The sequence below is a fragment of the Drosophila arizonae genome, chromosome 2 (assembly GCF_054131065.1).
Source record: "Drosophila arizonae isolate 15081-1271.41 chromosome 2, UAZ_ARI_1.0, whole genome shotgun sequence".
Taxonomy (NCBI): Eukaryota; Metazoa; Arthropoda; class Insecta; order Diptera; family Drosophilidae; genus Drosophila; species Drosophila arizonae.
The window spans coordinates 27,446,908-27,463,855 of NC_142922.1; the positions used below are offsets into that span (position 1 = coordinate 27,446,908).

General features: G+C 40.6%; 3 protein-coding genes across 6 annotated transcripts; 1 reads left to right on the top strand and 2 right to left on the bottom strand.

Annotated features, from left to right (window-relative positions):
- Positions 1-56: 56 nt before the first annotated feature.
- On the top strand, positions 57-15,898 carry LOC108610558 (uncharacterized). The gene is made up of 3 exons (XM_018002771.2): positions 57-197; positions 5,279-7,617; positions 7,679-15,898. Exons 1-3 carry the CDS (start codon positions 164-166, stop codon positions 9,770-9,772), a joined length of 4,467 nt encoding a protein of 1,488 aa, XP_017858260.2. The 5' UTR covers positions 57-163; the 3' UTR covers positions 9,773-15,898.
- Atac3 (Ada2a-containing complex component 3) lies at positions 10,890-13,820 on the bottom strand. 2 transcript variants are annotated; one of them, XM_018000087.2, is made up of 11 exons: positions 13,685-13,820; positions 13,462-13,617; positions 13,208-13,405; positions 12,929-13,141; positions 12,800-12,820; positions 12,562-12,679; positions 12,424-12,504; positions 12,070-12,362; positions 11,905-11,990; positions 11,779-11,848; positions 10,890-11,711 (listed from the first exon to the last, which is right to left on the bottom strand). In XM_018000087.2, the coding sequence occupies exons 1-11, from the start codon at positions 13,808-13,810 to the stop codon at positions 11,232-11,234; spliced, it is 1,842 nt and encodes a 613-aa protein (XP_017855576.1). In that variant the 5' UTR covers positions 13,811-13,820; the 3' UTR covers positions 10,890-11,231. The 2 variants fall into 2 exon arrangements, with proteins under 2 accessions (XP_017855576.1, XP_017855577.1); XM_018000088.2 differs by lacking the exon at positions 12,800-12,820.
- Positions 14,375-16,634, bottom strand: LOC108608628 (rho guanine nucleotide exchange factor 4-like). Of its 3 annotated transcripts, none has more exons than XM_018000090.2 (6): positions 16,481-16,634; positions 15,984-16,385; positions 15,754-15,916; positions 15,589-15,695; positions 14,926-15,527; positions 14,375-14,856 (listed from the first exon to the last, which is right to left on the bottom strand). In XM_018000090.2, the coding sequence occupies exons 2-6, from the start codon at positions 16,220-16,222 to the stop codon at positions 14,507-14,509; spliced, it is 1,461 nt and encodes a 486-aa protein (XP_017855579.1). In that variant the 5' UTR covers positions 16,223-16,385; positions 16,481-16,634; the 3' UTR covers positions 14,375-14,506. The 3 variants fall into 3 exon arrangements, with proteins under 3 accessions (XP_017855579.1, XP_017855578.1, XP_017855580.1); XM_018000091.2 differs by having other exon boundaries at positions 14,757-14,892; positions 14,955-15,527; XM_018000089.2 differs by having other exon boundaries at positions 14,375-15,527.
- Between the last annotated feature and the right edge of the window lie 314 nt (positions 16,635-16,948).

Consider the following 16,948-nt stretch of genomic DNA (forward strand, 5'->3'; position numbering starts at 1 on the left):
CGTGCAAGAGAAATGAAAACTTGAAATCAATACGATATTGAAATTTGCTCGGCGTACGAGTGTGTCGGGTTCAACTAAAAAAAAAAAAAAGAAGTAAATAAACTGTCAGGCGGTCGATACGAACGAACGAAAGACGTGGTAGGAAAAATAAATTGAATTTTGTATGCCATCGCCATCGCCATCGGAAATCGCAAACGGTAATTGTGCCCTCTCGCTCTGCAGTGTATTTAAGCGTTCGTACCGCGAGAGGACTTAATTCGAATTATGAAAGGATTGATTACAGCTATTTATGAAATTTGAAAACGAAACTAAAACCGTTGAGTGAAATTGCCCATTTCCAATAATATTGGTCACGTATGAAAAAAGTCTTTACAGTTTTATCTAATTAGTATTCCCTATACCACTCCCAAAACGCATTTTCTGTAAGAATGCCAAAATTAAACGCAAATTACTCAAATCTCACTTCAAGCTTACTGCGCGGCCCATTCTAAAAGCTTCTGTCATTAGTTTTTCGTTACATTCTGTGCCCATTAAATTGTTCATTCTTGTTGTTGTCTATAGCTAAAGTGGAACTCTTTAATCTAGAGCTCCTATTATTTACTTCTTTTTTGTTGCAATTGTTGCTTGACCCTAATACATATGTATGTCTCTCCATTTGCTTTTTTCCTCAACTATTCATGCTGCACTGCCCTAATGGACATATAAACACTATGTAGAAATGTGTAACGATTTCTAAAATTACATAAATATACATAAGCACAGATTTGTATTCGATCTAGCGTTTCCCTAAATAATGTGCACAAACTCACTAATCATTGCGTGATTTGTATTTCTTCTGTTATACAACAAAAAAGATGTGGATGCATAATTTTACACGCGAAAGATATTACACAGATAGATAGAGAGAAACAGAGTTTAGTATTCTAAAAGTAAACAAAGTGGGTTATTAGATCACAGGGTGGCCAGCCGAACTGCGATTGAGGTAAGGCATGACTTCACAGAGACCGGTGCATCGATGCATTTATATCAATGCCGCTGCTCTCTGTGAGGCAACTTAGGTTTTTCACTCTTGTGCTATAAAGTTAAGCGACCATAAACAGATACGCAAGTATTTAGCAATCTTCAGGTGGGTTTTCGTTGAGATCTGGGCAAATAGGAAGGAAAGACTAAGACTAAATGGGCTATGAAAATCATCTATATTTGTTTTGTGTTTATAGTAATTACAGGGTGAGATAGATAGACAATGAGTGTGTGTGTGAGAGAGAGAGAGAGAGAGAGAGAGAGTCTGAGCAAATCTTGACTGGGGCTTTCATATTACTTTTTACATATACATATATTTAGCATTTGTCTAGTGTTTTAGCAATTAGACTCTTTCCCTCGATATCGAAGCATTTAATGTGACAGCTTTGATTGACCACTTACTTACTCCCAATGTATAATTTCTTTGTGACTAGCCATTTGTGAACACCAACACGAACTTCAATGCTTTTACGCAAGCTAACGACAATTTCACCATTTCTTTTGAATTTCTTCGTGTTTTTTATTTTTACCAATCTATGAATAAAAACATAACTTTATATACGTTTTGGTCTGTCATCTTTTGCGCAACATTATTTGCAGTCAAATGCGGTGCATTTCTGTCTCAGACTCACAAGATTCGAATTTTGATTTCTTGCTGCTTTTGGATAGTAAGATCTTAAGCTCTTGATTGTAGCAGTTACCCAAGTCAGCAAATTTATAAAATTCCAGCCAACGAACTGAAACCTGCTGTTGAGCTACCACAACGACAAACCATAAACAATCATATATGCATACATACTCATAAACACACATATATACATATGTATATTTGGAAACGTCATGTATGAGTATGTTTCGGATGTATGTATGTAAATTTGAGTGACCGAAGCCGATTACGCACCTTAAAAAGTGAAAATTTTGGCATTGTATTATTTTGCTTTCTGTTTCCACGCGATCTGCTCATTTCGCAAAGAAAATGACGAATGCTACACAAACGATACGGACTTTGGTTAATTTAATGAGATTCGTGGAGTTGAGTCACCATCGAAAACTATTTGTTTTTTCTCTTACCAGTGGAATCAGTTCATCAAATTTAATAATAATTATACCAGCATCACTATTCAAATAATTTAGTCTGAAAAGTGTATTGCCAATAGCTAGTTTGCCATTCGACTGGAATTCGAATGTTTACCAGCTAAACAATGGGCAAACACTGAGACCAGACCAGGCCAGGCCCAGCTGACTGTCCACATTCCATTCTCGAATACGAAGAAGTCACCGCGGCAGGCCGTCGGTACTTGGTCTTTAACGAGGTCAACTTTTTAATGGTTAGACGCTGCACGGCTGGCTACATGGAGTTTGTTTTGGTTGGGATTTAGCCAGGTAGCGTAAATTAATATAAAGTAAATGTGCTGCCGATAAGAGACCGTTGTACAGAAGAACAAAATAAGTTTCACTGATTTTCATTACATTTTTACGGGCCTTTCCGCTCTGACTCTGGCTCTCGCATTGGCTTTGGCTCTGTCTTATGGCTCTTGCCACTTAGTTTTAGCTTCTCTATATAAAAATTTGTTAGCTTTTTTTTTTCTTTTTTGTTAAATTTGTGGTTAAAGTTGAGCATAAAGCCGTCTGCGCGTGTGCGCGGCGTCAGAAGTTGAGCGAGAAATTTTTGACTGTCAAAAGTGAAAGTTGCAGCTGCAGCCAATGCCGTTCGTTGAAAGAAATGTAGAAAAGCGGTAGCCGCGGCCCCGCCTGATGAATCAACTTACCAGTGCCAGTTTAAAGTTGAGGCTTGCGAAGCGCCTTCATTTGCTTGTAAGCTCTGTTTTCTTTGTTGCTCAACAATCATTTAAGACTCGACATTTTCGTTATTATGTTTTGCGTTTCATATTTTGAAGCGGCAATATTATATTCAAGCACCCATTATCCTCATTATACGATGTACTTTATAACAAATTAGGCTTCGTTGTCTGGCACATTCGTCTGGGTGCGTGGGAAACACAGAAAGCATCATTGCTGCCTAAGCAGCTCTAAATGCATTTCAAATGCATCGCTCTAATCTAATATTAAAAATAAACATCTTTTCGGCAATACTAAATTACGAAAAGTGGGTCAATTATTCAGAGAGTTCAGCGAACTTTTGCCCATATGCCTCCATGAGCAGCCGTAGAGAGCGAGCAATGCCAAGGCATGCCATAATTCATTTCAATATTTAAATTTAATTAAATTAGCACTTTCTACACGTTTTCCCCTGCAACGGCTATGGCTATAGCTATGGCTGGCTAGCCGTAAAATTTGATTTGGCCGGTGGTTCATATTGAATAATAATTTTAAACAATTAGCACAGTGACCCCAATGCATATATTATTATAAAAAACAAAACCAAAACCAAATTGGCTGTCCAAAGTGCTGGCAGGTGAAGTCGAATCGGAAGAAATGAAAATTTCATTTCTTAGTGACAATATAGCATAATCAAACACATTTAACTACTGCAGTACATCAATGAGTTGAACGTTCGTGTCTTAAGTCTTTCGTTTGCCACCCTAAAGCTGGTGGCTGGCCGGCGAGCGAGGAATGCTTCATTGACAGGTTTTTCGTGTTTTAAAATAAATTGAATTGAATACATTGGCTTCAATTCGTGCCCCATTGAAATCAATATATCCTGTAGCTTCTAAAATGTGCAAAAGGGTATGCAGGAGCAGCATAAGCTATGTTATGAGAAATATCAAATGAGTTTAAGAACAGCATTTGAATGCAAATATTGCTAGATCAGTGTGTAGCAGCATTAGTTCTGTATACATTTATTCATAGGGTATATCTTAGTTGACTATTGCTTATTATCTAAAAATTTCCTGTTATTTTTTAGCATGCTGATAGAATCAACTGTCAGACGGTTGTCGTCGATGTAGTTATCGATGGTGCGTAAACAAGTTTACCTAAAATATGACCCATTTACCCAGTTAACAAGTGTTCTGATCAGCGATATGGAGCCATACGCATAGCAATGCAAATACCTTCTGCTTAGGCATCTCAATGTTGATTGTAAAACTAGCTGTGTAAAACGCAATTACTCGAAGACATGGTCTTTGAGAATAATTGACTATTCGTTTGACAATTTAAATGAAAGTTGATTGGTATCTCCACGCACCACTTGCACTCGCTGAAAGCAGCAATAAAACTCGTCGCTGCTTAATGGACATGCAGAGCGGTTGTGGTAATGCGTTGGCATTGCCAATTGTTTTGCCACAATTGTTTGAGAGTAAATCTCGAGCAATTGCCACAGCCACAGAGCGACTACTGCGTAGCGAATGAGGAATTGAACTTTTATAATTTGGTTGGCTGATAACAAAAACGAGAGAAAACTCATAATATATATTCAAATATAATACATGTACATATGTAATATATATATTTCTAAATAAATCAGAAAAAGATTTGATCACAACATTCGAAATACGTCAAATTATATAGACAAAATGATTTGCAATGCAAAATTAAATAGACAAAATGATTTATAATGCAAAATATGAATGTTTCTGAGATTATTTCTTGTCGTTTAGTTAAACCGAAGAGAAACACATTCATCTATGCACATCATTTAAATAATAATGTGAGAAGAAAGCGGTCTTCGGAGAAAGAAAATAAAAATCAGAATATGCTTTACGTTGATCAAGTTGTTAATCAAAGCATGTTGGCCTCCAGCTCTGACTTAAAGTCATGAGAATAACGTGGAGTAATAATATTGAAAACGGCTTTCCTACTTTTAAATCACACCGTAGAGAAACCGCCGGTGTTGAAAGGCTTACATACATGACATTAGTGTAACATCTGCGCAATTTGAGCATACCCTTGCCTGCCGCTGATATGGGTGCAGAGTATAATAACGTGTATAAACTAGCTAAATAGCGTCTATTTGAGAAATTTTCACTTTTTCTTTTATTTGCCGATTGTTTTTGTTTTCATAAAAAGCAAAAAGCAAGCATGACAGTCGCTCCGCAAGATTGGAAGTGCCATTACCAAATTTGGTGAGCTCCAGTTGAATGGAAGACTGTAACATAAGGGGTGGCATCATCAGCAACTGTTTGGCCAAGCGAGAGTTTCTGTTTATTCTAGTTTGAAACAGGTCCACTGCTGCTAGAAATATAATAGGAAAAGTATGCGAATGAGTTATTTAACCAACGACTCTTCTTATTACTGCATTGCATTTCATTATCATTATCATTATCATTATCATTATCATTATCATTGTCTATTGCAGTTCCCATAAACAGCAACAATATGAGAGTTAGATGGTTCGTCGCAGGGCTGCTCGTGCTGCTGTGCAACGTGAGGCATGGCTCGGCTAATGGATCTGAACACATATCTTCCGCCCTGCTGCCCGTGGAGGCACGCAACGGTGATGCATCGGCCGAGGAAGATGTTATCTCAAGCAGCTATGTTCTGCCGAATCAGATCTTTAACGACGGCAAACCCTACTACGCACGTCAAGATCCGATTTCGGGTCAATTGGACTTCAGTGCGAAGAAACCAGCTGGTATTGAGCCAGAGGTGAACGAAGTGCTTAACTCGAAAGAGAAAATTGTGTTTAACGGCATCTCGACTCCAAACATTCACGACTTCCTCAATCTGCCAGTGAAGTACTCGTCATCAAAGTTTGTCTACCCGCTGGTCTCCAGCTCGTATGCCAACTTAAAGTACCAAGGCAGCAATAAGAACTACATTACGAACAAGAAGCCGACTATGGTGGCAGCGCCAGTCACACCCGTGCCGCCCAAGTACCATAGCGAAAACTATTACACTGTATCGACAACCAAGTTGACGGCCGTCACACCTACGGGTACTACCCCAACAGTAGCCACCTCATCGAGTCGTCCAACTAAGGTCACAGTATCCGCTACGCTGGCTACGACTACTCGCCCACCCACAACAATAACAACAACAGCAGCAACAACAACTACTACAACAAGACGAACAACCACAACTCGTCGTCCGATTCCCGTATCCGTATCGACAACGAGTCAACCTCTACGCTTCAGTACCACCCGGAAGAAGTTTATTCCCTCGAAGAAGCCGAATATTTACAGTACAACCAGCAGCCCCCCAAGCGTCCCGAGCACCACTGCCAAAATAACCGAGCAACAACTGCCAAAGCAGCAAACCAAGCCCACAAAAAGTAGCCTCGAAGTGACCTTCACTACCCATCATCAAACGCCGCAGGCAGACATCTTTCCAACGGAGCCAACGACTGTCACGAAAATGTATTCAACCCCTAGTATAAGACCACTTGGTGGTGCAGCCTCTACAACACCACGCCCTCAAGTTCAAATTACCGATAGCACCAAAATCCCGAATCTGGACCCTGCGGACGTCTACCATACGCTGGGCCAGAAAAACACGAAACTCGAGCAGGAGCAGGCGGCGCAGCAATCGCCCAAGCCACCAATGACCCTCAGCGATATCTTCAATAATCTAGCTGAGGAGGAGACAGCAGTTGCCAACAATTACCAGCAGAATCAGGGCTTTGACTCCCAGGGCAATTTGATTGAGCCGATTGCACCCTCTCAGCCTTCGCCATTTTCCATGCACTCCCCGCAGCAGCAGCAGCTGCAGCCACGTCCAACAGCGCTTCAGAACCAGAATGTTAATCAGGAAATGCACTCAGGTCCTCAATTCGGTAACGATCAGAAGGTAATCTCTGGCAATCCGGAAGGCTATGCCAACCAGTATGTTTCGTACCAGGTGCAGCAGCCAAACGTTATGCAGTACCGCCCAATGCCGGGCCAGATCAACAATGTGGTGATCTCGCCTGGACAGCAATCTGCATCCTTTGTGCTAGGAAGTCAGCAACAAGTCAGTCATCCGAGTAACTTTGGCAATGTGCAAAACGAGGAGCTCTTCTCGAAGGAAACGGGCAGTGTCCAATACGGCCAGGTCATCAATGAAGACATATCCAATGTGAACCGGCCACAGCCTCCCCATCAACAACACCAATTCCCATCGCCGCAGCAGCCAATTCCACCATATCAGCAACGACCAAGCTATCATCCAAACCCTCAATATCAATCGAACGCTAACGCTGCGCCAGCTGCTCCTGAGACTGCTCCAGCTGGAGCCGGAGGTGCGCCTGGCAGCTATCAAGAGTCGCCACCAGAGGCACCCTCTCCATATCAACAGCTGCCGCTGATAGGTTCGCCACCAGCAAAGAAACCAGCAACTAAAATGCCTGAGGCTGCTCTATCCACGGTATTGGCCAACGCAAACAGTCACCAACAGCAGCAGCAGCAGCCAACGATGCCAACGTCATCGCAATCTCAAGCCATGTCCAATAGCCAAGATACTAAGGATCTTTTGGTGTCTACCAATATTCGATTCCCATCCAATCACGAGGATTCGCTTGAGATGCCCTCTTCCGTCGCAGCTCCTGGTCCACCCAGCTCACCACATATCAATGGACATGCACAGCCGGTCAGTCTGCAGCAGCTGCAGCATGCCAATCCCGTGGTGTTCCCAAAGATCAGCGACGAGAAAGCGGCTGATTCTAATGTTCAAATCCAACAGCACGAAGTCGTCAACATCAATCAGCACGAACAGCAACTGGTAAATTGAAATTATAATTACGAACAGGTATATACTTAGATCAATTGAATCTATTTTGCAGAAATTTCCAACACAGCAGCCGAGCAAAACTGAACAGCCATCACAGGAGATGGTGCCGCCGCCTCGCTACGAAGCATTGCATAATTCCCAGGGCCATTTAACTGCAGGAATCCGCCCAAGCGATCCACCAACGTCGCCGTTCTACAAGGAGTTCGACCGCAAGCCTCAGCATCCCACGGGTCCACGTCCCAACGGAAACCTGCCAAACATTCTACCACAGTTCCGACCCAATGCAAAGATCTCCAGTGGCCATCCTTCACATATGAAACATGAGCCCGGAAATCTTCGTCTGCCTACGCATGGAATGAAGATGCCCTACAATCCATCGACTCAGCCACAGTTTTCTAATCGGCGTCAGCCGATGCATCAGCCACAATTGCAAAGTCGTTATCCCATGAACCGCATTTCGGAATATGACCAGCACGTTGGTAATCCACATGCTCCGGGGGCTGTTAACAGACGAGTCTATCGATTGCCACCCAGTGGTGGCCACAGAGCGCCACAGTTGCGGGATCGCATGTACGCACGTCGACCCACCGGTCCATTGCGAGCGATCGATAATTATTACCCAGTTGAGCGGCACGCCCCAATTACCCCACAGCCCTTGAAGATGAATCCTGGCGATCTAGATTATGAAGAGGAAGATCTGGTTATCAATGACCCACCACAGGCACCGAGCAAGGATATCCAAAATACGAATGAATCCAAGCTAGAGGCAGTTGTGACATTGCAAATGCTGCAGTCGCAGAAGAAACCGCTGAATGGTGAAGATACTGGAGCCGGTGAAATTCAAGTGACAGCCGAGAACAATCCCCAAGAAACATTGGCGACCACGGCAATCGAGCAGAAGTTCAAATTTGAAAGTGAAGCAAGTGCGAATGAAAAAAGGGATACGATGTTGCATCAAGATTCGTCAGCTGCTGGCACCGTGGAATACCAGAATACGCCCTTTTCCGTAGTTCGTGAACAGCCGCAAGAGCCCATTCTGAAGAACAAGAAGCCCCAGTCCCTTCAGCAGCAGGCGAAACTGCAGCCACTGCACAAACAGAAGTTTCCATATCCGATAGAAAAGCCAGACGCCGCATACACCGAGCTGCAGCCACTGCGGCAGCCTGTGCCAGGCGTCCTAGTTGCACCACGTATCATCACAAGCTCCTTCAATACCGGAACCGAAGCACCCATCGCGATAGCATATACACCGACTGAGCCAAACCCGTTCATTCACAACGGACCGATGAAATTGGATCAGAAACTCTTCAGCGGAAAATACGGTGTAAACGAAATGGGCCCTGAAACCCAAACCGAGGAAGTTTTGGGCAACGACTTTGACTTGCGTGGGCACAACTTCGAGAAAAACTTCATGGCGCCCTTTTATCCAAGCGTGAGTTTGGGTGGCGCCAGCAGCGGAGTGAGTGAAATGGCCAATCCTGCTCTAAGCAATTGGAAGATTGTACAATCAGCCTCAAGCGAAAAGGTTTACGAAAAAAATAATATCAATCGTGCCGATGTTGAGCCCAGTGCATATAAAAAGGAAAAGGAACCCGAGAACTCCACTGATGTTACGACTGAAAAGCATTCGGATTTGGATAGCTTCCAGCCCCAATTGCAAGGCGGCTTCAAACCAATTTTCCCAGCTAACTACATGAAATCTGAAGGCGAAGCAAAGGACGAAAATGTTGAGCTAAGCGAAAACAATAATAATAAACCCATGGCACTGGCACTGATCAGATCGCAGCCTACAAAGCCTTCAATTGTAAGTACAGTGACGTCAATCTCGTCTATGTCTTCTGACAGTAGCACAGCTCCTGCAACATCATCATCGTCATCATCAACGACAACAACAACAGCGAAAATGCCAACAGCTAAAGTTGACGGTGACGCTGCGTCAGTGGCGACATCAACAAACGCACCCGTAATCAAGAGCGAGCCCACGAAGCATAAGAAATCAACATTTGAAACAAGTCTCGCTGCTCTGCTTTTCGGCGACGATGAGGAACTGGAGGATGGAGCCCGAAAATCTCCCAAGAAAGAAAACACACCAGCTCGGCCAATAAATGTAGCCCGGATGGGTCCTCGAAGTCTAGCATTTAGTTAAGTGTTTTAACGCATAATTTACTTCGTTTAGAAAAATTATAGTTTGTATTATTTATTAAAAATGTATAAAGCTTGTGAGCGAATCTTGTAAAATTGCGTAATTACAGCTGATCATTAGTCGTAAGCTCACACCATGCTACACGCTAGCCACCAATGAAGATACACTTAAGACTTTTGCGAGTCTGATTTGAAATATTCTTGATTTCTTATTGGACTCCCGAATCGTCGCTATCGAATTACAAGCATGTATTCCAATCTACATACGTACAAACCTCTTTAATACTTACATAAACCGATGCGCATAAATATTTATTATATTTTTATTTATTCATAATAATAAAAATATGAATATACATTAACAAAACAATCCAAAACACTTTTGACATTGTGAAATTACATCGTAATTATGGGTATTAATGGTTTTAACAGATTGTCATTGCCTTTTAAAATTTAATAAATTCGAAGAGAATAAAATATTTGAATATATTTTTATTTGCCTTTGGAAATATATAATTCGACTATCATTAATTTTAACAGCGAAGTTCTCTGTGTTTAGAAAAATTCAATACGCTTTGAAGTAATAATATGCAAATCTAGTACATGAATTTTTTTCATTTAAATTTTAAGAAACAAAATAGGGGGAAACCATTAGCAAAAAATAATTAAAAATATTTATTTGTTTGCTTGCTTAAACATTTTTGGCGCCCCATTTAAAAAGAATATAATATACATATTTTAATCGATAGTGCACAGCTCGTAGTTGCTCATCACAAAGAGCAGAAAGTCATCGATTGTAATTGTAAAATTATCATCAAGAACTTTCGATAATAGTGTTACCATTATTTTAAATTATTATTGTGTATATTTACGTGTTACACCCTCTAAAAACTGGACCCACCTTTAATATACGAGGAAAATGAGTCCAATAAGCGCCAACATAAGCAATGGTGATAAAACCCACGAAGTATCATTTTGCCATTAAGTATCGATACCATTGCTTAGTAGTATGAGGTTACGCATTAGAAAAGTACGTAGTTGAGCATCGTTATAAGTGACGTCGAGCAACTTATAAGCTAAAAGATATTTCCTCTACTCTGCCTTTTTTGCACTCGTACAACTTTGTTCTATTACAACTTTATTAAATGTAAAAATTATCATAATAAAAACTCGTTAATCAATAACGCATTCAATAAATGCGTGCACCTTGTACAACATTTTTATATATATGTAACATTTAAACTTGAACATTTTACTTGTTACAGACTCTTAAATATATCTTACAATCGATATACTCCTTATAGTTTAAGTTGTTATTAGCATATGATAGGTCAAAGTTATCAAAATGTGTTCGGGCAGTCAAACTAAAAATTGAAAAAATATTCCTTACATTAAAACTTACTTAAGTATGATTCCTAGCGTAATGTTATCGATATTTACAAAGTAAATAAACTACACCTTCGCTAAATATCCACATATTTCATTTCTGTGTCCGACTCTCGAATCAGAACCAATTGTTCCAATCGTTCAATACGCAGCAGCATATCCTCTTTTTCCTTCTGCATTACATCAACACGACGCCTTAGCTCCTCATTGTGCCGTCGCAGCTCGTGCACCTGTCGACAGATTTCTGTGGATGTTGGCAACTGCATAACGTTGGGGCCTTTCGTAGTATTGAACTCATTTCCAGTGCGCAGATTTGTGCGCATCGTTGTATTTGGTGAAGATTTATTAACAATGCCATTGTTAGTAGCGCCGACAGCAGTTCCGGCTGCTGGAGAAGGGCGCAGTTGAATAGTCTGCACAGTGCCCACTTGCCCCCGCATCGTGCTCGTTGTTGCGGGATTGTGTGTTGCCGATGGGACTATGACTTCGTTCTGTACTTGCTGCTGATCATCAATAGCACTACTATCAACGGATCTGGGCACTGAGGGTAATTTCAACTAAACAGAATAGAGAATAGATCTTGTTAAAACATATTTGTCGTCATGGCACAAGGTTAAAACAAACCTGACGAGTTTGTATCTGTCGCATATTAACCAATTTGGTACCATCAGCAAGTTGGCGTACGACTCCAGAGCTAGAAATGTAATCAATCAATAAATACAAACAATGCACGTCTGTAACCAGACTTACCTTGCTAAGGTTGCAGGTATTTTCTGAAGGGATTTTGGTTGATCGCAAAGTTTTTTGAAGTCAGTCAGCGATATTATTCTTATATTCTGTTTAAAGAGATAGTTATATATATTTATTCCGATAAATTCTCTGTTGGCAACTAGCCAAAAGCTGTGAAGAACACACCTTGTTTTTCGTAACACCACCTGATGAACTTGCTGACGATGATGACTCCTTCTGTTTGATAACATTCATACGAATTTTTTGTGGGGAAGAATTGAGAGTTGTTTGATTTATACTGGGATGCTGCACACTGACTGCGCTGTTTCTTAAACTATTGTTTATAGATCCATTTGTACTATGTTTGACATTGGAGCCGCGGTTTGTTTCATGTAACAACATACGCCCGCCCTCAGAGAGCACCAGTTGTCGACCATTTCGAAGTGCGGTGTTTAACATCTTTTTCGAAGCTTCGTCGTCTACAATAGCCAATGTATATATTCAAAGAACTATGTTATCTTGATATCAGCTATATATTACCTATTTGATTGTCCTGCATCATGTCTGCAATGCCATGCGTCTTGAGCATATTTAAGGCAGAGTTTCCCAGCATATTTGTATCTATCCAAACAAGAAAATCAATAATTTAGTTATGACAAACAGTTAAAAACAACTTACGGCCGCGCAACGTCTCTAGAACATCCATCTTATCCTCAACCGACATGTCGGCGTCGTCAAGGCTTCGTATTGACTTAGACTCATCCATAATAGAATTAACTGCTTCACTGGTTTCTTTCTAGAAAAATTAGTCAAAGCATTTGTACTTATAATATGTTTCAACTTTTTAAAAAATATTTATGTAATTAAGTTATATCTGGATTCACATATGTTTCAAAGATATTTAAACTTAACGTACTTTAATATTGCGTGCTCTTTGCTGTGGTAAGCCGTGGGGAACAATGAGACAATGTAAATATATATTGCTCGATTCTCAAATTAATCCTGAGCAGTCTCAAGTTTAAAATTGAGTCCATAATCGACTTACCTCCGTCTCTTCGTTAAATTTACGGCTGGCTTGGGATTGGCGCGCCGCTTCGAGCTCCGCTAAGATATCTGCCTGCTCTGTTAATACGGCCAGGGCGATGGGGGTCTTCCCAAACTTGGAGACTAGCGTTACATCTGCATGACTCTTTAATAGCATGCGAACAATACTTTTGTGCTTCTTCTCCACAGCCCAGTGCAGGGGTGTCATGCGAAGCTTTGCAAAATAATAATCTCAGTTCAATAGAAGGAAAATACTATGAATTCCAAAGCTGGTGCTCACCATATCCCGTGCGTTTACAGCACACCGTAGGGTTAGCAACAGGTTTACAATCCGCTCGTGTCCAAAATAGCAGGCTAGATGCAGTGGAGTTCGGTCTACTTTTGTCTTCGCCTCCATGTTGATCCCGCCTTGCAAGAGAATTTCACAGATTTCCAGTTGATTGTTCATCGCAGCAAAGTGAAGTGCTGACATGCCCAGCTAAAAATTAGAAGATTGCAGCTATAGTAATAATTTTATGATTGTTTTTGCCTTACCCAGTCCGACACAAACGGGGCGCCATGTGCAAGGGCAGCTTTCACACCGGGAACGTCACTGTCTCGCGCACATTGCAAGAGCTGCTTCCCCAAGTCAACGACAGTTGTTGGCCCGTGCGTGCTACCCTTCTTTAACAGAAGCTCACCCTCGGTCCGCTACAATTACAACATACATAAGTTAATTTCATAGTTCGGAGACTTCTACACATGTATTAATACTTACAATTTCATAATTCAACAAATTGGATAGCTGCTGGTTCAAGGATTGAGCCTCCATTGCCACACTGCCATCGGCGCGCAATGTGGCCACAACTTTGCTACTCCCCGTAGCTCCAGCTACGCTGTGCATTTTAGCAAGCAAGAACTTTTAGTGACACAAGTGACGCTCCAATAACATTACTATTTGTCAATATTTATGGTAAGGCACAACAAACGCTAATAATTTATAATGATCATCTGTATATACGCGAGAGTGAGAGAATACGATCACCCATTTGTTGATCTTATATCGATATGAATATCGATGTTTAAAGCGTCCTCTAATTTCAGCTCTTGTTTTCTTACTAAACATTGGCATCCACTTACTTAACATAGCGTCCGACCCTATGCTAACTTATTACTGGATTACATATCAGTATTTGGTTATCGATAAATATTAAAATCAACTCTATTTAAATACTTGCAAGTTGCAACTTGCATTGGCACCGATTAATGTGACGACGTTTAAGCAGAGAAACGTAACGGAAATAGGAGTAGTTAAACTTATAATTCTAAAATAATACTTGGTTGATAAAATACAATGTCAATGAGAAAAATGGGTTCCATCATTATGGTACATAATATATTTTATATGCATCCAAAAAGAGGATACAGCGCACAAAATATAAACAATATAAGAAAAGGAAGCTACATATTACTATTTGCTAAAACATTTTTAATATATATTAATTGTTTGGAGTTCATATATATTGCATTTTCGGGTACAAATTTTGCGGTTACTATAATATCTCTGATTGTATATAAATAATAATGTATAAAACGATAACTAAGCATAAGAAATATCGGTCTCTGCTTCGGCAAGCGTGATGTTTGAATTACGGGTCGGTTGAATCTGTTTTGGTGGCACATTCGCCACGGCGGCATCGCAATTGGAATCACTTGGTTTTCGAAACCATCTGATGAATGGAAGACGGTGGAGCAATTTGACAGATTTTTCCAAAATACCCTTTCCAGTTCCACTGCTGGTACTGGGAATATCATCGTTCCGTTCTGTTCTTTTGGATCGTATGTCAACATGATGAGTTGATTGGTTCGGAAAGTGGGTCGCATTGCACTCGAATAGGTCACAATATTCGTTGACTTGTTGCTCGTCCTTGAACTCAATCCTTTTTATCTCTGACACATTCAACGTTAGGCCACAAAATGTTCGCTCTAGGGCGAGCGAATTAAGAAATATATACTTACGGAGGGTGGTCGCAAAACTAAAGTCGTACCATTTATTTCGCGATCTGCAGTAGATACGTATTGCATTTTTTACTGTGTGCAAACCGAATTTGGCGCCATCTCGCATGTTCACAATGGTGCAACAGTCCAAAAGCAGGCGACCCTTATAGACAAAGTTCCTGCGCTTAATGAAATCTCGCTTGCAATAGACCAGTTGTCTATCGAAAATGATCAGGATATATCTGCAGTTCCACAGATTGTGCTTTAATCGTTTGGCGTCGGCTTGAAGGAAAAAACGCGTGCTAAACAGGTGAAGGGGAAGTCCTTTAAAGTTCTGCAAGCTGTCCTGATACCCTGCAATGATCTCGCTGTGGCGCCTGCCCTCGTTTACAGCTTCTATGACAACCCGCATCTTCTGCAGCGCCATGTTAACGGTTGCGTGCGTATCAGGTACATTATGCTGGATCAGGTCGACATGTTCATAGTTCAATTGATTACTCTCTGCTCCCGTTTCGTTTGTGCTGCTGTCTATCATTAACTTCTTCAAATGGAGTGGATAGCGGCAGATGCGCTGGACGGGCGCCAACAGATGTGCCGAGAGAGGTAGTTGACCCAAGCAACAACTTTTGAGTCATGAATGAAGCACAATTAATAACAATTCAATTAATTGGTCTACTTACTTACCTCTCAAGTAGGATTCGCGCGTCTTTATCATCCCGGTAAGATGCAAGCTCTGCTACAGCTCGTGTGTAGGCATTACAATACGTGGAATAACATAGGAATCCTTTATGCTGGTTGTATAAAATTCCCTTTTTGACATAATTACAGTATTTTAGAGAACATACTCACCATACTTAGAAACACTTTTGCTATTTGATTCTGTTCAACGCCTTTCCGCAGGGCCTCCAAGAAGACTTGATGAAACCTGTATATGGATGTGATATTTGAAAAGATGATGTCTATGCTGTCTCTTGGGAAGATATTTGTATGACTTCTCATGGCTGGCAAAAAGCTGAGTAATGGACAATCAATGCGATGTTATTTTGATTTTTCATTGCTCGTTTTCATTCGTTGCTCACCCATCGCAAATAACTGACAAAACTTTCACGTAATTGATTTCAGTTTCCAGCAATTCTCTAATCGCTGCCTGCCGTAATGCGTTAAATTCATTATCCTCAGGCTGCGCACTATGTGTTTTGTTGCTACTGTTGCCCATCGTGCTGTCGTTGGTGTTTACACTGTTGCTCTTCGATTCACCAAGGAAAAGAGGCGCTTGGGTTGCTGCCAGGTTACAATCATCCGCCGGACCCTCTGACATCTTCAAATGTAAAAGACCGAATAATTTGCTACCCTATTTTCCCTCTAAAATATTGTGATGCTTTCCCGGTCCTGCTCTAGCCCCAGATCTAGCTGCAGCTATTGCGGACCAGTCGCAACGAGACTCTGCAGCGCTTCCGCACAAAAGCATTTGCAGCTGGTTGCTGTAGGACAAGTTGATGTGCATTAGTAACTTATGTCTCACCGAACAATTAACGTCGATTTCAGTGATTACGAATACACTTGACGAGTTCTTTACCTATATTACATATTTGACCAATTTAAAACCAAATTTTGATGGATTTCTGAAAGTTTAAATTTGAAATATAAATCTTTCGCTAAATTATAAAAAAATAAATAAAATGATGTATGTAGAAAATTATCAATTCCAGACTATATCACAGATATAGTTAAACATACATTATTGGTTATTAGTTGAGCTAATGCTGAAAATTAACATATCTTAAATTTTAATATTGCAATATATATATTTCATTTTCATTTCATTTATGTGTCATTTTCAGTTTATTGAATGATTTTAATCCAGACGCACAGACCGAGGACGCTTGGGAAATATATTCTACGAAAAAAATTACGAAAGTCGCAAAATATTTTCCTATGACACCTTCAAATATATACCTTTTTATTAAAAATGTGTATTATAGTGAATGTTAAAGTTAAAATTTGTTAAATGGACTCTGAGAAGTGGAAATTAAAATTACAAAAT